Source organism: Spermophilus citellus (genome assembly GCF_964194105.1).
Source record: "Spermophilus citellus genome assembly, chromosome: 8".
In the NCBI taxonomy this organism is placed as follows: domain Eukaryota; kingdom Metazoa; phylum Chordata; class Mammalia; order Rodentia; family Sciuridae; genus Spermophilus; species Spermophilus citellus.
Genome location: NC_138189.1, coordinates 104,499,663 through 104,523,584, shown reverse-complemented (window position 1 = coordinate 104,523,584; position 23,922 = coordinate 104,499,663). Strand labels below are relative to the sequence as shown.

The 23,922-nt window shown below is 36.5% G+C and overlaps 1 protein-coding gene across 1 annotated transcript in view; it reads left to right on the top strand.

The window, feature by feature from the left end:
• The window catches only part of BANK1 (B cell scaffold protein with ankyrin repeats 1), a 299,134-nt gene that overhangs the window by 81,439 nt on the left and 193,773 nt on the right, over positions 1 to 23,922 (top strand). The window contains exons 4-5 of the mRNA XM_081304567.1: positions 4,116 to 4,254; positions 21,355 to 21,494. Coding sequence (XP_081160693.1) covers positions 4,116 to 4,254; positions 21,355 to 21,494 — 279 coding nt within the window. The remainder of the gene's footprint in view (positions 1 to 4,115; positions 4,255 to 21,354; positions 21,495 to 23,922) is intronic.

Below are 23,922 nucleotides of genomic sequence, written 5' to 3'. Positions count from 1 at the left end.
CTTTCTTAACATTTTATCTATACTAATTTCATTAAATTGTTTTTCTGTCTGCATCCTAGAACATGGTATCTTCCCTAATGAAGGCCTTCATTTAGAGAACCTGTTCACTGACACACCTCTGTGGCTGAAACCATAATGAGTTTCTAAACCCACAGGGAAGATCACAGACTGCATAATTAACACCTGTTGAAAGGTCAGAAGACCCTGTGAAAGAATGAGACTCTCAAGGACCTTAAGAGTTTCAGAGATCTCCTTCCAGTTCACTCATTGGCCTCAGATTCAATTTAAAATAATATACAAAAGATATCAGCATCACCCACTTAATTCTGACAGCAAATCACAAAACCATTTGTGGTAACCAACCCTAACTTAAATCCTGATCCTTTGATTTAATTTAAGAGAACTGTAAAGGCAAAACAGACTGATCATGCACGTTAATGCCTAAAATGTCTCTTTTGTAACATGCTGCCTTTTGGGAGGGGAGTATTTACAGTAGTCAAGGACTTCTCTTTCTTTTAATCAAATGGCTCTTAAACTACTGAAAGGCTTTTAGAGAATACAAGGGGAGGGTTTTTTTTTTGTTGTTGTTGTTGTTTTTTATTGGTTGTTCAAAACATTACAAAGCTCTTGACATATCATATTTCAAACATTAGTTTCAAGTGAGTTATGAACTCCCATTTTTACCCCAAATACAGATTGCAGAATCACATCGGTTAGAACAGATTATGCTTAGTGAAGCTAGCCAATCCCTAAAAAACAAATACCAAATGTCTTCCTTGATATAATGGGAGCATCTAAGAATAGAGCAGGGAGGAAGAGCAGGAAGAAAAGATTAACATTAAACGGTTTTTTGTTTTGTTGTACGAAAGATAGAACACAGAGGGCACTTAATCACTGAGCCACATCTCCAGCCCTTTTTACTTTTTATTTAGAGACAGAGTCTCAATGAGTTGCTTAGGGCCTTGCTAAGTTGCTGAGGCTGGCTTTGAACTTGCAATCCTCCTGCCTCAGCCTCTGGAGCCGCTTATGTTACAGGCGTGCACCACTTTGCCCAGCTTCAAGGGGAAGTTTTTAAAAATAATAATGCCCATTTCCTACTTCCAGCGATTTATCTAGATATAAATATTCAGTTACATCCTGTGCACCGAGAGTTTTAAAATGTTTTCCAAGTGATTCTGAAGGTGAGCATTAGCAGTCAAATTTGAAACCATTGCCATAATCAATTTCTACTCTGCTGTCATGGACAAGATCCATCCCAACTGCAGAAGCCTATACAGCTCTAGCTTAAGATATCCCATTGCACTTATCTTGGAGTAACATTCAAGGTTTGTGACCCATGCAGCCAAACTTCACCCATTCTCTCTGAATCTCAGACCCAAATAAGGCACATGCAGAGGTGTCAGAAAGAACAATAGCAAAACAGCAACTTCATAACTGATAAAATTAACTTAAAGGTCATATGAAAGTCCTAATACTTTCTCCAATGAGTTCAATGTACCCATGTAATCAAGGTCAAGCCCTCCCTCCAGGGACTTGTTGCCATATAAAAGACACAAGGATTAGATATAGCTGAGTACTAGGGTGGTAAGGAACAGTTTTAAAATGTCATGTTTTTACAGATTTATTCCATCTCAAAGAAATATATACCGAATATGTCTAATCTGCTTAAGTCTTACAAAATTATACAATGGTATGAGAAAATAAAAACATCCTCAGAACATTTATGATCTAGCTGGGAAGCCATGACCTAGATATGAAGAACAAAGACTGGAGATTAGGATTTAGCAATGGCCAGATTCGGGGCATGAACACGAAATGCTCTAATATCCTTTCACCTCTTTTTTGTTGTTGTTGTTGTTGTTTTTGGTAATGGGGATTGAACCCAGGGATCCTTAGCACTGAGGTGCATTCCCAGTCCTTTTTAATTTTTATTTTGAGACTGGGTCTCACTGAATTACTCAGGCTAAACTTGAATTTGCAATCCTCCTGCCTCAGCCTCGAGAGTGGCTGGGATTACAGGCATTTATCATTGTTCCTTGAATGCTCTAAAATTCCTTGTGGACTGAAATCACAGGGAGAATTTCATAGACCTGGTAAAACCTGAGTTGGACCTTGAAAAGGAACCTACAGACAGGGTAATAGAGGGAGAAAAGGAACTAAATAACACAAACAGGATGAGCTACCTAATTTGTAGAGCAAAATGAAAATGCAAGGTCTTTGTTCAAGTTATTGAATATTTTAGGAGAGTGACAGCAGAACATTAAGCCAAGGGCAGGGCCTTCTAAGTGTGGGGCCCTGTGATTGTATAGGTCATAAGCCCATGAAGCCAGCCCTGGGTACAAATGAAGATGTAAATCCTTCATTTGGAGAGGTCAGTATGCTTGTCTTTTGTTTAGAATTTTTCTCTGGAAATTGTCAAAAGGCGGAGCCCTGCCCTCTATTAAGGAGGGAGTCTGTTGCATAAGAAGTAGCCTGTGTGGATACTCAGGAATGAGAATGAGTTGGTTGGGTGAATAAAACATTTGGCGGGTACACCTGCACTTACCAGCTTTGAAAAGAGCAAAGTTAAAACAAGGAGCGACTTAAGCATAGAAAACAGCTCTGAAGAGCTGTGAAGCTGCATTCTTGAGAAAACAGACCCACCAAATAGGGAGTAATTATGTGACTTAAGATTTAAGGTGAAGTGACAAGAAAAACAGAAGAAACTAAGGGCTTATCTAGAAGGGAGTCCCTGAGGGAAGGAGGTTGCAGATGTGAAGAATGGAGGCTAACATTCCCAACCTGACTTGGTGTCCATGTGGGCAAGAGCAATAGGTGGAATCATGGAATGGTGCTCCTTCCTCTGAGATGGACGCTTTTCTCCATGTGCAGTATAGTTGGTGAGGGGAAATTTAGTTTGAAATATCCTACAGACAAACATTGGGAGTAGACTTTGGTAAAAAATGTCTGAAGTGTATTTGTGTGTCAGCTGACATTATTTGTATCATCAACATACTATTTGTAGAAACTGTTACAACTGAGATATAAGTTTCACTGATGTGTGATTAATGCTTAGGGAGAAACATTTAAATAAGAAGAATTTTGAAATCAAGGACTTTTTGATAAACATGACTTACAAGAGTACATAAATGAGGTTTCTGTTTTATTTAGTGTAAGGCTGAAATTTAGTATGACTTGGAAGAAAGTCTTTGAAAGGTATTATCTGTGATATTTCATGATTATGAAAGGAATATTTTATTTTTTCAAAAGGTTAGCATGGTGTGAAGAAAAGTGTGGATCTAGAAGTGAGAAGTGAAATAGTACAGATTAGTCTCCAGAATTCAACTATACATATTTGTTCCTCTCTTCCTGAAAGAGAAAAGTAACCATTTTGGTTGTGTGTGTGTGTGTGTGTGTGTGTGTGTGTGTGTGTGTGTGTAGTTTCAGTTATGATTAAAAGAGATTTAAAACAGACATTTGATACATTTTTATTCTTTCCTTTTGTCAGTATTAACTTCAGTATTTCTCATTGGTAGTAATTTTCTGGATATTTTTGTCCAAAAATAAATCTTTCAATAACACTTTAACTTCATATACATAAATTGTACTTTTTCCAACTTAATTAAATCTCAAAACTTGTGGATGTATAACCTTTGGTCAACTCAGAAATTTTCACAGATCTTCATATAAATAAATAGTAATCAGAGAATGCTTACTATATAATAAAATTACTAGACATTAAAAATTTTCATTACATGTAAGTGATAAGAGGTCTTAAGACTTAAACTTAAGACTTTCTCATTTACAGATAAAGAAACCAAGTTCTAGAAAGTTGAAGGGATTTGGTTAAAAGTTGAATGATAGTCCCATGCTGGTCTGTGAAAAGATGCTTTTACCCAAGGATAGTAGGCCACAGTAGGAAGAGGTGAGAGGAAAAAGGAGTATTGGATAGATATCAAACTGATAAACTTAAAGGGTAGTGAACATCACATTTACATATTTCATGTCTGAATATGACTGGATATACAAATAGGATTGAAGACTTGCTCAATGATAGGGTATAACCTTTATCACTGATAAATGTAATGGATTCTTTGTTAAGTTAAACTGAACTGTGTTATATTTTTACTTTATAGAATCCTGGTGAGATATTCATTCTTTTGAGAGATGAAGTAATTGCTGAAACTGTGGAAGTTGAATTTACATCAAACAATATGCACATTAGAGCACAGCCGGCTCTTTGGAATAAGAAAGTCTGGTATATGAAAGCTTTAGGTAAGAATTTTTATGCTTTAAAAAATATAAAACATCACTTTGAGTTCCTTTCATTAAATTTATGATAAATGGTTTTGCTTCCCTACAGAAACTAATATTTTTCTGCAGGTGTTTCCTGTGTTTAGTTTCACATACCCAAGGTTGTTATTATTAATCTGGATTTGCAAAAGTAAGAATGTGTAAATTATGAGAAATGTGATTGTGTACCGTGTAGTAAAATGACATCCAGTAACAGAGAGCACTTGAATGTACATCAGCTAATAAATTTAGAACAAAAATTATTTATTTTATTGTAACACTCATATTAGCAAATATTTGGGTTTATTAAAATAAATATTCTGTTTTCTTTTCCTTTTTGCATACCCCCTATCACTGCAAGTCTCTGAATATATTTTTGGTTTTCTGGAAAGCATAATTCTTTTTCAGTATTTTCTAATCATGGTTTCTACATATAATCTGTCCATCATTTCTTTATTTCATTTATGAAGCTAAAAATCATTTGATTACCCAGCTTTGCATACAGCATGATTAATTGTATTAGATATAAAATTCCAGATAGAATAACCATACTTGCCACAACAATTGTAACTAAAATAAAAAATATAATATATAATTTTTGTATGTTTTGTTATGTTAAGACTACTTGTTTTTATTTTACCATATCCTTTTATAATCAAAGAGTAAAATTACTTCACAAAATATTTTGCAATGAAAATATGCTTCACCTTATGAATTTGGAATTGTGATAGAAATATTTAAAGACAAAATGTATGTCAAACATATCTTAAGCTCCTCTTTTTTTCCCTTCTAGAATGTCACTTTTATACGGAACATTTATAGAGCATTTACAGACCTTTATGTGTTTTAGGCAAAAATGTATCCTCTCTGTGGATTTCCTTGTACAACTTGGGTTGGAGCTGGATTATTAGAAGAAAGGACTTTATACTAGGACTTCATAAACATTTTAGACACTGCTTCTTTTCATGGACAAATATACTTACAAGTGTGATTAGAAAGAACCCTTTTTTCTTTCTTTCTTGTCACAAAGCCCCTACTTCTTTAATTCTTTTTTAGGGGGTGGGGACTGGCAATTGAACCCAGGGGTGCATAACCACTGAGCCACATTCCTAGCCCTTTAATTTTTTTTTTTGAGACAGATTCTCACTAAGTTGCTTAGAGCCTCATTGAATTGCTAAGGCTCATCTTGAACTTGTAATCCTCCTGTCTCTGCCTCTCAAGACACAGGCGTGTTCCACTGTGCTTCGCCTTATATCATATTCTTAACTGATTTATGAACAATAATTTTTAACTAATTACTTTTAGAGTTTAAATTAAATTTAGTTAGAATAAATTATTGCAGGAAAAAAGTCAATATTGTAAATTAAGAAGTACTTAAATATTTCGCAAGTAAGAGATCAAGATGTCAAATAAAATTATTCACATGACCTAAGTTTTTTTGCACAGTGTACCTAATGGCTAAAAGTAGTGTAAAAAGTAAAATGTGCCAAAGTTACTGAAATCATGAAATTACCAGATGGAACCATAAGAGAAATACTTCAAGAAATTGGGATATGCAAAGATTATTTGGATAAGATCCCAAATCACAGGCAACAAAAGCAAAACTAGATAAATGGGATTTTATTAACCTAGGAAGCTTCTGCACAGCAAATAGAGTAAAGAAACAACCTAAAGAATGGAGAAAGCATTTTTAAGCTATATATCTGAGAAGGGAATAAGATCTAGAATATGTAAGGACCTCAAACAACAACAAAAATAATCCTATTAAAAACTGAAGAAATGGGGCTGGGGATGTGGCTCAAGTGGTAGCGCGCTGGCCTGGCATGCGTGCGGTCCGGGTTCGATCCTCAGCACCACATACAAACAAAGATATTGTGTCTGCTGAAAACTAAAAATAAATATTAAAAATTCTCTCTCTCTCCTTCTCTCTCTCACTCTCTCTTAAAAAAAAAAACCTGAAGAAATGGAGCTAGGGATTTGGCTCAGTAGTAGAGTGGTGCTATGCCTAGCATGCATGAGGCCCTGGGTTCAATCCCCAGGCCACACACACACACACACACACACAGACGCAAATAAGAAGCGGAGGCAGGGGGAAGGAGATGATATGAGTTTGCAATTTTTAAAAGATGTTACCAATAAGTATATGAAAAATTTTCAACATTATGTCTTCAGGGAAATGCAAATCAAACCATGACTTGTCATCTGACCCTAGTTAGAATGTCTATTATCAAAAATACAAAAGATGACCAATGCTGGCAAGGATGTGGAGAAATGGGAGCTCTTTACTATTCACGGGAATGAAACTTTGTAAAACCATCATGGAAAACAAAATAATGGTTCTTCAAGAAACTGAAGGTAGAATACTACATGATCTAGCAATTCCACTACCGTGTATATTTCCAAAGGAAGTGAAATCATTATGTCAAAGAGATACCTACACTAACATGGCTCCTACAGCACTGTTCACAGTATAGTCAGGATATGGAATCAACTTGGGTACGCATGCGCACATTTGTATGTATGTATGCAATAAAATATTGTTTATTCATTAGAAAAATTGAAACCCTGTCCTTTTAACAAGAATGGACCTGGAGAACATTATGCTAAGTTAAATAAGCAAGTGAAAATGACAAATACCACATGTTATAGCTCATTTGTAAAATCTAAAAAAGTTGAGCACATAGCAATATAGAGTAGAATAAAGGTCAATAGAGGATAGGAAGGATGGGGAGGAGGTGGGATGGAGAAAGGGTAGATAATGCACCTAAGTGAGGAAAAGTAGTTACGATGTTCTTTAGTACAATAAGGCAGCTCAAGTCCATGAAATTAATTACATATTTCAAAATAACCAGAGAAGGATTTCTCATAGAAATGATAATGTATTTCTCATAGAAAAGATAATTACTCTTATTTGATCATTACACATTGAATCCATCTATTGAATTATAATGCCATGCTCTATAAGTAAGTGAAAATATTATATCTATTTAACATAAAAAAGAGAAGATAAAAAGATGAGGAAGTTCAAATTGCTTATCAGAAAAGTAGGAAACTAACTTTCCTTCGCTCTGAAGATATATAAGATCGTAATATTGTCTACATTGTAAAATAACAAATATGTCATCAATCAATAAATAAATCACTATTTACTAGCTATCCTGATTAAATTTCTATAAGTTGTTCTTTCTACTGGTATATAGAAATTAATGAGAGATTTTCTTCCAAAGTGCTTGTTGCTATGCCACAATATACAAAATGTTCATATGAATCTGTGTGAAAATATAGACAGGAAATGCCTCAGCAGAAGAGGCCAGAATCTTACTTTCTCTGATTTTGAAATATTTTGAACCCTAGTAAGAACTTCATTTCATACCATGAGCCAGTCATACATAGGTACCTGTTCAATACCAAGGTTTTAAAAGCAATATCATGGGAGGATCCAACATGGCCGCCGGCGAGGAAGCAGCGATTCCAATGTCTCCACATTAACGGGAACAGAAAGACCCATTGGAACAGCGGCAGTCTACCTACTGAGGAACTTCTAGCAAAATTCCGTTAAGAGGGGACCTGCCGGGAATTGGTAGGTTTATTAGAAGTGTCAGTTTGTCCCAGACAAGTGGATCTTGGCCGGTCACGCCGGCGCGGAGGTCCAGTCCCGCAGCCACCAGCCGCTTCTGCAAGCGGCCAGAGGCCCAGAGCAGCGTGGCCTGCCCGAACCCGCAGACGGCACCCGCCATCCTGCCGTCCCGGGGAGGCTCTGCTCTCACTCTGCGAACGGCCACTACGCCTGCCAGGCTCGTAGCCACGCGGCCTCAGCTGCCCGGCTCTACAGGCGGCCCCCCGGCGGGTGTAGAGGTACATTCCCGTGGCCACGGGCTGCTTCAGAAAGCGGCAGGTGGCCCCGAGTGGCGCGGCCCGCCCGAACCCGCAGACGGCACCCGCCATCTCGCTGTCCCGGGAGGCCCCGCTCTCGCTCAGCGAACAGCCACCCCGCCCGCCCGGATCTTAGCCACGCGGCCGCAGCTGCCCGGCTCTACAGGCAGCCCCCGGCGGCCCGGCGCAGCGAGAAGTGTCCCTGCCTGGCGCAGCAGACAGCCCGTGCCCTCCTGGCTCTACTAACAGCCCCGCCCACCCAGAGAACGGCTCCCCCCCCCCAGACAGCATGAAGGGAAAGAGCGAACTGGGAACTAAAACCAGAGATTGTGTCAGACCAGAGACAAGCCAGTTCCACCCCTCCCTTCGGACACTCCGGCAAGGAGCCAGGGGCCCGCCATAGCAGAGAGGGGAAGTCACCAAAGTTCGGCCAAAGAGATTCCTTCCCAGCGGAATCTACTTTAGCAGGTGTGTGACTCCCACCCACACCAGATACAAACAACCGGGAAACTTCAAAATCTCTCCATGGGCGTGACTGTAAGGGCCAAAGGACTCTCGACCCCCAACTCCCCCTACTGCCAGTGACAAGGGCGTGACTGTAGGGGCAGAGGGAAGCAGAGAAGACTCCCCACCCCCAAATCCCCCAACCGTGAACTGAGAGGGTGTGATGGTAGGGGCGGAGGGAAACAGAGGACACTCCAGACCCCCGACTCCTCCTACCGCCAGAAGTGTGGTTGTGACTGTAGGGGCTGAGGGAAGTAGAGGGGCTCCTCGACCCCCAACTCCTATTACCACCAGCAGCGACATCAATGGTTTTAGCTGCCAGATTCCGGAGGTGTGCCCACCAAAGGGGTCCAGAAAAATTAAACAATTGACTCCCAGACCACAGCTCCACAGCACTGGGGCTTAGATGAATGACAGCGAGAGTGCTCAGTAGTTAGGGAAATAGAGCACTCGGTGGGGCTGAAAGTGTAACCAAATCCTTGGGGAACTGCCTCCGGTGAGCAGGACCTGGCTGGCTGGCAGGAGGAAGGGGAGGAGGGGCCGTAGAAGTGAAATGGCTCTGGACCAACAGGATTGAGAGACTCCCAGGAACTGCCTTACAGGGATTGCTGTTGACACATTGAGGGCAAAACTCAACCCGGAGGGCACAGCTTTGCCTACGGGAAGAGAAGAAAATGAATCTCTAAGACCTAATTTTATTTCCTATTTCATTTTAATTTGTTCTCTCCCTTTTCCCTCTCTCTCTCCCCTTCCAAGTTTTACTGCTCTTTCCATTCTCCTCTATGCTATCTATCTCCCTCTCCTTCTTTCTATTCAAGAACACCTACCTTCCCCTTCCCCTCAACTTTCATCTCAAGCATTACGTCCTCCATTTCACGTAACTGTCTAAATACAAATAGGTGTGCGCCCTCCCCCCGTGCCTGCAAGGTAGCCAGACCTGCAACCACCAGCAGGTCAGGCCCAGCAACCTGGGAGTGGCAGAGCCGCCCCACGCGCCTGCAAGGTAGGCGCACCTATTACCAATCAGCAGAACAGGCCCAGCGGCAATGAATTACATAAACAAATCCAAGAAGCAAAAGATCAACTATACAGGGAGATAGAGGTAAAAAAAACCAAACAAACAGAAATCCTAGAAATGCAGGAAGCAATAAACCAACTTAAAAACTCAATTGAGAATACTACCAGCAGAGTAGAACACTTAGAAGATAGAACATCAGACAATGAAGACAAAGTATTTCAATTTGAAAAGAACATAGACAGCTCAGCAAGACTGTTAAGAAACCATGAGCAGAACATCCAAGAAATATGGGATAACATTAAAAGACCAAACTTAAGAGTCATTGGGATACAGGAAGGCACAGAGCTCCAAACCAAAGGAATAAACAATCAATTCAATGAAATAATTTGAGAAAACTTCCCAGACTTGAAGAACGAGACAGAATCCCAAATCCTAGAAGCCTACAGGACGCCGAATGTGCATAATCATAAGAGATCCACACCTAGACACATTATAATGAAGATGCCCAACATACAGAATAAGGAGAGAATCTTAAAAGCTACAAGAGAAAGGAAGCAGATCACATTTAGGGGTAAACCAATCAGGATAACAGCTGATCTCTCAACACAGACTTTGAAAGCTAGAAGATCCTGGAATAACATATTTCAAACACTGAAAGAAAATGGGTTCCAACCAAGAATTGTGTATCCAGCAAAATTAAGCTTCAAGATGGAAGATGAAATTAAAACCTTCCACGATAAACAAAAGTTAAAAGAATTTGCAGCTAGAAAACCATCTCTCCAAAAAATCCTCAGCAAAACATTACAGGAAGAGGAAATGGAAAATAACAATGAAAACCAACAGTGGGAGGTAGAACAGTAAAGGGGGGAAAATAATCAAAGAGGAAAACAAACCATATTCAGTAACATAAATAAACAAATATGGCTGGAAGGATAACCCATATCTCAATAATAACCCTAAATGTTAATGGCTTAAATTCACCAATTAAGAGACACAGGCTAGTAGAATGGATCACAAAACATGACCCAACAATATGCTGCCTACAGGAGACGCATTTGATAGGAAAAGACATACATAGACTGAAGGTGAAAGGTTGGGAAAAATCATATCACTCATATGTACTTCGGAAACAAGCAGGAGTGTCCATACTCATATCAAATAAAATAGATTTCAAGCCAAAGTTAAGCAAAAGGGATAAAGAGGGACACTACATACTGCTCAAGGGAACCATACACTAACAAGACATAACAATCATAAATATATATGCCCCAAACAATGGTGCAGCTATGTTCATCAAACAAACTCTTCTCAAGTTCAAGAGTCTAATAGACCACCATACAATAATCATGGGAGACTTCAACACACCTCTCTCACCACTGGACAGATCTTCCAAACAAAAGTTGAATAAGGAAACTATAGAACTCAATAACACAATTAACAACCAAGACTTAATTGACATATATAGAATATACCACCCAACATCAAGGAGTTACACTTTTTTCTCAGCAGCACATGGATCCTTCTCAAAAATAGATCATATATTATGTCACAGGGCAACTCTTAGACAATATAAAGGAGTAGAGATAATACCATGCATCTTATCTGATCATAATGGAATGAAACTGAAAATCAACGATAAAAGAAGGAAGGAAAAATCATGCATCACTTGGAGAATGAACAATAGGTTACTGAATGATCAATGGGTTATAGAAGACATTAAGGAGGAAATTAAAAAATTCTTAGAGATAAATGAAAACACAGACACAACATATCGGAATCTATGGGACACATTGAAAGCAGTTCTAAGAGGAAAATTCATTGCATGGAGTTCATTCCTTAAAAAAAGAAAAAAACCAACAAATAAATGATCTCATACTTCATCTCAAAATCCTAGAAAAAGAAGAGCAAAATAACAGCAAAAGAAGTAGAAGGCAAGAAATAATTAAAATCAGAGCTGAAATTAATGAAATCGAAACAAAAGAAACAATTGAAAAAATTGACAAAACTAAAAGTTGGTTCTTTGAAAAAATAAATAAGATCGACAGACCCTTAGCCATGCTAACGAAGAGAAGAAGAGAGAAAACTCAAATTACTAGCATACAGGATGAAAAAGACAATATCAAACAGACACTTCAGAAATACAGAAGATAATCAGAAATTATTTTGAATCCTTATACTCCAATAAAATAGAAGATAGTGAAGGCATCGATAAATTTATTAAGTCATATGATCTGCCCAGATTGAGACAGGAGGGTATAGACAACCTAAACAGACCAATATTAATTGAGGAAATAGAAGAAACCATCAAAAGATTATCAACTAAGAAAAGCCCAAGACCGGATGGGTATACAGCAGAGTTTTACAAAACCTTCAAAGAGGAACTAATACCAATACTTTTCAAGCTATTTCAGGAAATAGAAAAAGAGGGAGAACTTCCAAATTCATTCTACTAGGCCAACATCACACTGATTCCTAAACCAGACAAAGACACTTCAAAGAAAGAAAACTACAGACCAATATCTCTAATGAACCTAGACGTAAAAATCCTCAATAAAATTCTGGTGAATCGGATACAAAATCATATCAAAAAAATTGTACACCATGATCAAGTAGGATTCATCCCTGGGATGCAAGGCTGGTTCAATATATGGAAATCAATAAATGTTATCCACCACATCAATAGACTTAAAAATAAGAACCATATGATCATCTCCATAGATGCGGAAAAAGCATTCGACAAAGTACAGCATCCCTTTTTGTTCAAAACTCTCGAAAAATAGGGATAACAGGAACATACCTCAACATTGTAAAAGCAATCTACGCTAAACCCCAGGCTAGCATCATTCTGAATGGAGAAAAATTGAAGGCATTCCCTCTAAAATCTGGAACAAGACAGGGATGCCCTTTCTCACCACTTCTGTTCAACATAGTTCTTGAAACACTGGCCAGAGCAGACAGACGCAAGAAATTAAAGGCATAAAAATAGGAAAAGAAGAACTTAAATTATCACTATTTGCAGATGACATGATTCTATACCTACCAGACCCAAAAGGGTCTACAAAGAAACTATTAGAGCTAATAAATGAATTCAGCAAAGTGGCAGGATATAAAATCAACACGCATAAATCAAAGGCATTCCTGTATATCAGCGACAAACCTTCTGAAATGGAAATGAGGACAACCACTCCATTCACAATATCCTCAAAAATAATAAAATACTTGGGAATCAACCTAACAAAAGAGGTAAAAGACTTATACAATGAAAACTACAGAACCCTAAAGAGAGAAATTGAAGAAGATCTTAGAAGATGGAAAAATATACCCTGTTCATGGATAGGCAGAACTAACATCATCAAAATGGCGATATTACCAAAAGTTCTCTATATGTTTAATGCAATGCCAATCAAAATCCCAATAGCTTTTCTTGTAGAAATAGAGAAAGCAATCATGAAATTCATATGGAAAAATAAAAGTCCCAGAATAGCAAAAACAATGCTAAGCAGGAAGTGTGAATCGGGTGGTAGAGCGATACCAGACTTCAAACTATACTACAGAGCAATAGTAACAAAAACAGCATGGTATTGGTACCAAAACAGGCGGGTGGACCAATGGTAAAGAATAGAGGACACAGAAACCAACCCACAAAACTACAACTTTCTTATATTTGATAAAGGTGCTAAAAGCATGCAATGGAGGAAGGATATCATCTTCAACAAATGGTGCTGGGAAAACTGGAAATCCATATGCAACAAAATGAAACTGAATCCCTTTCTCTCGCCATGCACAAAAGTTAACTCAAACTGGATCAAGGAGCTAGATATCAAATCAGAGACACTGCGTCTGATAGAAGAAAAATTTGGCTACGACCTACATACTGTGGGGTCGGGCTCCAAATTCCTCAATAGGACACCCATAGCACAAGAATTAATATCTAGAATCAACAAATGGGACTTGCTCAAACTAAAAAGTTTTTTCTCAGCAAAAGAAACAATAAGAGAGGTAAATAGGGAGCCTACATCATGGGAACAAATCTTTACTCCTCACACTTCAGATAGAGCCCTAATATCCAGAGTATATAAAGAACTCAAAAAATTAGACAATAAGATAACAAATAACCCAATCAACAAATGGGCCAAGGACCTAAACAGACACTTCTCAGAGGAGGACATACAATCAATCAACAAGTACATGAAAAAATGCTCACCATCGCTAGCAGTCAGAGAAATGCAAATCAAAACCACCCTAAGATATCATCTCACTCCAGTAAGATTGGCAGCCATTAGGAAGTCAAACAACAACAAGTGCTGGCGAGGATGTGGGGAAAAGGGTACACTTGTACATTGTTGGTGGGACTGCAAATTGGTGCAGCCAATTTGGAAAGCAGTATGGAGATTTCTTGGAAAGCTGGGAATGGAACCACCATTTCACCCAGCTATTCCCCTTCTGGGTCTATTCCCTAAAGACCTAAAAACAGCATGCTACAGGGACACTGCTACATCGATGTTCATAGCAGCACAATTCACAATAGCAAGACTGTGGAAGCAACCTAGATGCCCTTCAATAGACGAATGGATTAAAAAAATGTGGCATTTATACACAATGGAGTATTACTCTGCATTAAAAACTGACAATATCATAGAATTTGGAGGGAAATGGATGGTATTAGAGCAGATTATGCTAAGTGAAGCTAGCCAATCCCTAAAAAACAAATACCAAATGTCTTCTTTGATATAAGGAGAGTAACTAAGAATAGAGTAGGGAAGAAGAGCATGAGAAGATGACTAACATTAAACAGGGATGAGAGGTGGGAGGGACAGGGAGAGAGAAGGGAAATTGCTTGGAAATGGAAGGAGACCCTTAGGGTTATACAAAATTACATACAAGAGGAAGTGAGGGGAAAGGGAAAAATAATACATGGGGGAGAAATGAATTAAAGTAGAGGGGGTAGAGAGAGAAGAGGGGAGGGGAGGGGGGATAGTAGAGGATAGGAAAGGTAGCAGAATATAACAGACATGAGTATGTCAATATGTAAATCAGTGGAAGTGTAACTGATGTGACTCTGCAATCTGTATACGGGGTAAAAATGGGAGTTCATAACCCACTTGAATCAAAGTGTGAAATATGATATATCAAGAACTATGTAATGTTTTGAACAACCAATAAAAAAATAAAAGCAATATCATACTAATGGTTTCAGCCTCATCAAGCAGAGAGCTTAGACAATGTCACTCCCATTTTATAAAATAAATCTGAGCAAACTAAAATTGGAGTACCCTTGAACCCATGTGAGAAATAAGTCATATAGGGGTAGAAAATTGTTATATCTCTGCTTACCCATCAAAGGGGCCATAGTTGACATGTCCAAAACAAAGACAGACTGACATGTGAATAACATAGCAAATTCATCTAGTCAAAGTTTTATATGATGCTGGAAGCCTCTGACAGAAGACCCAAAGCGCTGGGATTGTGGCTCAGCGGTAGAGTGCTCGCCTGGCATGGGCGGGACCCGGGTTTGAACCTCAGCATCACATAAAAATAAAGGCATTGTGTTGTGTCCATCTACACCTAAAATAAATAAATAAATAAAAATTTAAAAAAAGAAGAGGACCCAAAGACCCAGAGAAAACTATTTTTATGTTTAGTTTCAATGAGGAATGTACAGTGTGTAGAATTGTAATTGGACCAAAGATATATCTAATGATAACCAACTGAGGAAGGCAACCCAGACAAGCCTGAGTGTCCAGATTCTTCTAGGTCTCTCTGTGGAGCATTCCCTCTTCCAGGTGTGGGCTAAGAACCTCTGCAATGAGGGCCTCCAAGGGAGAAGCGAGAGTGTGACCTTTTGAAGTATTAAGGCTTGCTTTTGAACGGAGACATTCTAGTTGTTGGAACTACCTTGGAAAAGCAAATTCTGTTTTGTGACTCTCTTCAAGTAAGAAAAAGGGGTGGGAGGTGGTAGGATGGTCAGATAGTCCTTAGTTCTGAGGCCCTTCAAGTCCCCTCCAATTCAAAGTACTCAGCACACTAAGGCATCATAATCTGGGGTGCTGTGTTTTTAACCCAAAGAGATTTTTAAACAAAATCTCTAAGAGTGGTATCAAGAGAGTGACCTTTGAGATCTGCTTACCTGGAGTATAATTCACTGAACCCATAAATTGGTAGAAGTACTTTAGCATTAACTTTAATGACTTACTTAAAAATAAATATGCATAGGGGTAGAAAGGTGTTATATCTCTGAACTAAAAATAGTAACAATGTATTATGTGATTACAGCATATGGATGAGTAAACTGATCAACAGCAATATTATAAGGAATGGGAGGAAATAATTGGGAATATTCTTTTACAAGATAACTGCACCATCTATAAAGTGTCATTATATTATTTGAGGGTGGAACTAAGTTTGTTAGATATGTATTCAAAACTCTAGGACAATCATTAAAAAATTTAAAGATATAACTAAAACTTAAAATGGGATTTGTAAAATTCTCAAATAAAACTGAGAGAACAGAAAAAGTTGAAGTTGGGAGGAGGAAAATAGAAAAATTCAGTGAATAAGAATGTTACAAATACATTGAGTAGTAACCCAACTTTGACTAAAGCCTGGTGTTCAGTACTGAAGTGTGAATGGTCAAAGTATACCAATTGAAAGACAGATTGCCAGAGTGAATAAAAAAGCAAGACTCATCTATATGTTTACATAAGAAAACTCACTTTAAATATAAGACACAGTTAAATAAAAAAAATAAAGGGATGGAAAAAGATATACCATATTAACACAAATCAAAAAAAGCTGGACAACTGTATTGATTACAGACAAAGATACTTCCAAATAAGGATAATTATCACGAATAAAGAGGGCCATTATGTTACAATATAGGTACAATTTCCAAGAAGATAGAACAATCCAAAATATATATGCACTTAACAACAGAGCATCAGGGCTAGGGTTGTAACTCCGGGGCAGAGCACTTGCCTAGCATGTATGAGCCACTGGGTTCGATTCTTAGCACCACAAAAAATAAAATAAAGGTAATTGTGTCCACCTCCAACTAAAAACTAAATATTAAAAAAGAACATAAAACATATAAAGCAAAAGAAAATTGAACTGGAAGGAGATATCAAAAAGTATGCTATTCTAGGTGAAGATTTGGACACCTTTTTTCAGTAATTGATAAAGGACATAATATCAGTAAGTATATAGTTGAGCTGAACTGTATTATTAATCAACTTGATTTAATTGACATTCATACTATACTACATCCAACAGTAATAGGATGTTCATTCTTCTGAAATTCACAAGAGACATTCACCAAGATAAATCTCATGCTGGTCTTTATAAAGATCACTTTGATCAATGTAAACAAATAGAAACCACAAATTTCCCTCAATGGAAATGAAATAAAAATCAATAACAGGATAATTGAAAACTTTCCTAAATATTTAAAGGTTTAAAAACAAGACTTAAAAAGCAATATAAAAAACGATTTCAAATACATGAAAGTATAACTTTACCCAAGTTTGTGAGATGCATAGAAAAAAAATGACAGGACAATTTCTCATAGATCATCTATACTAGAAAAGAAGAAGATGAATAAAAGATCTGAGATCAGTAAAAGATGCCTATACCTTAAGAAAACAGAGGAAATGAGCAATTTAGGAATAAAGCAAGCAGAAGGAAATAAATCATAAAAATTAAAGCAAAAAATAATAAAAAAAGGAATATAAGAGGCAAAATTAACAAACTTCAAAGATAGTTCTTTTAAAGATCAATAAAATTGATCAACTTCTAGCCTGGCTAACCAAGAAAGAAAGAGAGATAACAACAATTTCCAACATCTGAAATACAATATCAGGGGTCATTACCACTAATCCTTGAGCATTTCAGTGATAACAAGGGGTACTATGAACACTGTTAAGAGTAAGAGTTTGAAAACTTAGACCAATGGGCAAATTACTTGGAAGACATAAGCTACCAAAATTCACTTAAGAAATGAATGTTCTGAATTGATCTGTATCTTAAAGAAATTGAATCATTAATTTTCTACCTTCCATAAAAGCTAATGCAGGGCCATTTTCATGTGGTAACAATGCAGGAAAAAAACAATTCTTATGTTCATGTACAATGATGCTGACTAATCAGGAAATCTTAAAACATACTTTTTTCTTTGCTGCCTCTGTACCTTTGACCCACTTCCACATTTTAACCTGATTTTTTTCATTTGAGAACGTATCCTCTAGTTTTTTTTTATCACCTCCCCTTTCCATTCAGCTCCATAACTTGATAAAATTGAAATAACTTTATTTTTCAAGAAACATACCTTTCTGATGGTATCCATAGGTTTATCTCTGACAAGGACTTTTGACTAAAGCAATTTGAAGTTACTATGGTTCTAGCTTATGTCTAAATGTATACAAACCTATGTGAAGCATTGCAACTTGAAATATTAATTAATTTCTGAGCAGAAGGAAGAGGGTATTCCTTTGGTATTTGTAGCACAGCCAGGAAAAAAATAAAAAATAAAAAACAGCACAGCAGGGGGACAACTAATTAAAGGTTGAAAGGAATGCATAATATATCTGGAAAACATAGATTCCCTTTATTAATTAGGAAACTCCATTCTAGGTAACATGAATTATAAATTTTATTTCATTAAAAGAGCTTGAAAACACTGCAGGATATGCCAAATATATGTCAAACATGCTTAGAGAAAAAGCAACATTGACAAACAGATTTCTGTGATCAATTTGTGATTTAAACATTTTAAATTGAGATTAATTTTTAGGCAGGACCAAGGTTTTGAAACCATCTTTATTTAATCCTGATAGTCAAACCTGATCTCATGGAAATATTAGTTGAGTTCATCTACCATTGAAGGTTAGGACTAAAATTGACTCTCAAAGTCAGATGGTTTCTCAGTTAATGAAAATAACACCAGTAAAAGAGCTCTTATTGGGTTTGTGAAATAGCTATTGTTATGGAATAAGTAAAATATTTTTACTATTCAAAAATACCTTGGGATTGTATTTTCCCTAAATTGCATCAGTTTATGCCTAATCTGGAAGAAATGACCAGTTGAACCATGGAGAAAGAGAAAGTTATTGAAGTCTTTTTTGTGACGAGGTTTACCATTCAGATAGTAAAAATTAGAAGCAAATAGATTTGATTACCATCTTTAGTCTGGAAATAGAAAATTAATATTTTTAAAGAGACAATAACATTAAATGGCCTAGAGTTTGGGATTTGAAATTTAAATAGCTTTCCTTTTTCATTGCTTCTCTGTATGTATTTATATCTGATGGAGGGAAGGGGCTCTATGTTTTCCTTCCATTGAGGGTCTTTCTACCTTTCCATAGCTGGCTCTCACATGCTTGCTTTGTTTGATGACCTTGACCTCTATTTGTGTGCACTTCCAGAGTTAGATATTACTTGTTATCTCAGTCTAGATGATAAACAGTAGGATTTACTTTTACTCTTTTCTATTTAAGTCTTTAAATTATTTGGTTTCTATTCCTTTCTTTTTTTCTTTCTTTATTATTTATTTCATTTTAAGTGGACACATAACTACTTATTTATTTATTTATTTATTTATTTATTTATTTATTTATATGTGGTGCTGAGGATCAAACCCAATGCCTCACACATTCTAGGCAAGCACTCTACCACTGAGCTACAACTCCAGGCCCGTTTTTTCCCCCCCTTTCATTTTTTGAAAAACTATAAAATGTAGTCATAGTGAACCCATGTTAAAGTGAAATTATACTCAAGCAGTTCAGGTACACTTCATGAAAAAAACAAATTGATGTGTTCATAAAAAAACTGATGTAATGATACCATGATAAAGGGGGCCTCCCAACCAAATGATTTCATAAGTAGTTTTTTTTCTAATACATGGGTGGAAACAGTAATTAGGTTTGAATTTAGTAACTGCCACTCAACAGATATGAAAATACATGCAACAAACATGATACTTTGGAAGGCATTTCTTTGAAATATTGCACTAACAAGCACATCATTAGATACCCTGGTAAAGTTATAAGCCAAGTAGTGACTATATATCAAAAGCAAATCCATTCATTTTTTCATGTTGAATTCTAAAGAAATGAGAGAGTTTTAGGTGTTCTATAGCAAAGAATTACCACACTCAACCACTAAGCCACATTCCCGCCCTATTTTGTATTTTATTTAGAGACAGGGTCTCACTGAGTTGCTTAGCACCTTGCTTTTGCTGAGGCTGACTTTAAACTCACGATCCTCCTGCCTCACCCTCCTGAGCCACTGGAATTACAGATGTGTGCCACCAGATCCAGCCAAACACATCTTCTCACTAGGCATCTTTCATTCATTGCCTGGCATACTTTCAGTAGGATAACTCTACTAATCTTTTTCCCAGTACATGAAGTCAATATCTTCTTCAAAACTATTTTCATGATTTACTACAATAAAATAAAATTTTTGAAAAAGCATCTTCTGGAAGTCTATAGAAACTCATTTTATTGACTCCAGGGATTCTGGACCCTTCTTTACCATCACCACCCTAGCACAGGTGATGTGTTTCACAACTTTGAGTTTGGGTTTAGGTTTCTCTATGTCCTCTATTGGGTGAGTACTTCTTCAGGAAGACAGTGATTCTTCTTTCGTACTGCAAGTCAGTATCTTGTCAAGAATATGGAATGAGGACAGAACAGCTCCTTGACCTAGTTAAGCTTGAGAATGCTTTTGTTGCCTTTAAATTTCCCTGAACAAAATTATAAGAGCTCCACTAACTTTTTTTCATGAGATAAAGTAAAATTAATGCTTGAGCCTTAAGAAATTTTAAATATTCAAGTCTGTTCAAGGCTGTTGATTTTATAATTAATGACTTATCCCAAACCCACACATTTTGAGTGACAATTTTCCAGGAGAATTTGAGAAATATCTCTGTAACAAAGTGAAAGCTTTTTAAGAACTGTCCTACAAATAAATTTAAAGAGCTAAATTTTGTTTACTTATGTTACAATAAAACAGAAATTTTTCTATTTTAATGATTATACATTGTTATTCTTTCATGGAGAGCCTCTGATTTTTACATAACTTTAATTATGTTGGTATGATACCACAGAATTCACAGGGAATTCTACTTTGAATAATTTGTTACTAAAAGCTTTGGATGAATGTATTGTGTATATACAGGACATGCTTAAGTATCAGGGCATTAGACCTTGCTTTCCACCGGGTATTTCATTCTGATCAATTGAATACAGATTCTGTAATTTCAATCAATGCTGCTCTTTCCAAACACAATTCTGAGAAGCTTGCCTATAATTAATTAGAATTTTCTTCATAAGATTGGTAACAAACTCCTAAATAGCTAGCTTTTAATGAATGACTGCACTTTTATAAATTCTAAAGAATTATGTAATGATGATTATAGATCTCTACCCCCCAAAAAATGAGTAAGTAGGAAGAAAGGATTTAATGCCCTGCTTTTATTATAATTTTGGCATGTTTTAATATGTTCTTTTACATTAAAAACAATTAAATTCTATTTTATGATTTTTTAAGTACTAAGGATAAGAAAATTTAAGTGATAGACATTAGTAAAATTATTAGTGAATTCTTAAAGCCTTACTTTATGTTCTTTAAAATATAGAATGCTATGATATATGTATTATATATCCCAGCTCCTTTATTTGTGTTTTGATAAGATTTTCCTGCCGGTTCAGTCAACGTCAGTGTCTACTGTGATGGCATCATTAAGGCCACAGCAGAGATTAAATACTATGCACCAGAAAAGGCAATGGAAGACACACACAGAGCAGCAGATCCAGGAGAGGGTTTGTGCAAGGTAAGTGAGCCTTTCCATGAAGTTAATCATAAGCTAAGCTAATGCAGGATAAGAAGATTCCTGCTTTGGTACAAAATTTGAATGTTGATTAAATAAGAATTAATTGCTGATCAACACGAAGGGAAGATGTGAACCTCCAAGTATAGAGATTCAGGAAATTACTTTGCCTACAGTTCAAGTCATTCCAGATAATGGCAATGGGAGAGAGTTGATGTCCATTACCACATGGCTATTGTGATAGGTTCTGTTGCAGAGCAGATAAGAAAGAAAGGGGGATCAGAGAGAACTCTAAGGAAACGAATTTCATCTTTATTCAGATCTGGACAACACAGATAAATCAGATCATCTATCTGACGGAGGTGAAGGACTCAGACAAACCAAAATACCACCAGAAAGGGAGCATGTTGTGTTAACCTAGAAATTGTTTTCATATGGTCATTTCCAAGCTCAGTATATTTTTCCTAATTTCATTTACTACTGTATCTAAGAGTGAAAATTTTTGTTTTATGTGATTAGTGTTTGTTAGGAATTCTAGAAAGTCTAAAATTTCCTAGGAGAGATGCAAAGAAGTTATCTCCAAGCTCAGGTTTGTTTCTCTCATGTAACAAAATATTATTCTCCAATGATAATTTTGTGAAGCATTCCTAATTTCCTTTAAGGGCCCCTGTTAGGGACTTTTTTTTTTTCTGCAAATGCCTGGCCCTCGTGGATGTTACAATGTAACAATCACATCTTGAGGAATCTGAAACCATTAGCTTAACTTCTGCATTTTATTTTTTTGTTATTTGACCTACTTTTACTAGGAAGCTGGCTTAATGTAAAACTTTTATGCTTGGTGTGATTATTGCATCAGATTTTCAGAGTGAAAAAGACATTTCTCTTTTCTAGCTTGTTGATAATTAGAATTTTAATTTTGCTTAATTGCTTTGCTGGAAGGGAGGCATAAGGGAATCAAAGGGAAGAAACAGGCAATTGGGTTGAACAACGTGATGTTCATGATCACAAATTTACCATAAAATACCCTATAAGATTTGTAACAAAGCTGTTCATGACAGTGAGGTTGACAGGTTGTCATGAAGCTTTGTATGTTTAAGCTAGTTTGGAATGGGAGGCTTTGTTATATCTTTCCTGTGACACATTTTTTTTCCTATTAGAGTTCTCCTTTATGAACAACATATTTTAGAACAATGGAAAATGTAAAAATGTCTTGGAAAAGGACAGGGAGTGAAATACCATTTGTCAAACTGGAGAGTCTTGAGGACATTTGACAAAATGTCTATATTGTAATTGCAAAGCAAGTACAAAAGTAATAGCTTGAAATATGTTTTTTTTCATTTTCTTGTGACAAATCTACCTTGTCTTCTACTTAAAAATTCTATTCATAACAAAAAGATTAATAAAGGTAATATACTATGTTATCAGTATTCAGTCAGTGTGGAAGTAAAGTAATCCCAGAATACATTTTTTGTGGTTTTTTTTTTTTTTTTTTTTTGGTGGGGGCAAGTTTTGTATGTAGTGAAAATTAAATGTAATTTATGACTCCTGAACAATTTTACAGAATGCAATAACATGCAAGTCATGATGTCTTCTACAGCTTGAAGTGAACATGAACTTTTTTTTTTTGCACATTTTATAGATGACTAGAAAATTTCCTGTTTTATTTTTACCCTCACTGTCAGAAATGAGAGGTAGAAAAGATTATGGCTACATATTAGGATTTCTCCTCTCCAGCAAGCATGGGGGACATAGTTATATGTATTATATGCCATACATGAATATGACATATAATGTATATAACTGAACACAGGGCTGGAGGCTTTGCTGCTGTCATCAGGGGGACCTTAAGGAGATGGACTAGCCTTCATGTGTTTCTCCTTGTTGGCTCTTGGTTTTTTTCCTTTTATCATTTGGCTTTGCTCTCACAGAGGTTATATTTAAAGAATGTGTAAGAAGCTGTGCTTTTCTTTTTTAGTACAGAACATTACAGTAATTGTTTCTTTCCGTGCTACCCTGTCATTAAGTTGGGAAAACTGGATATTTTGTACATGATCTACTGAACGTCTCCTTTCAAAATACAACATACATTATACTTTTATTTACTATACTTATTGTATATTTGTAAGAACATATACTAGCAAATTTGAGATTTTTCGACACTTACCTATTTAGGTGAAATAGTATATTTTAAAAACTACCCTGAGTTTTTCAGTAAATTTTAATGGTGAATGTAATTTCAGTAATTTTCAAGTTAGTAACAAGGGCCTTTTTGTAATCATTTGAAAGCCACTGGACTTATGATAACATTAATACTGTGTGAATTTGAGGAAAGAATTAATAATGATAAATCTGTGGAGTTTATTCTTTAGTATTTCTAGAGTTTAGAAAGAGAGACTTAACTATTATCATTTAAAAGCTATTGGACATATAG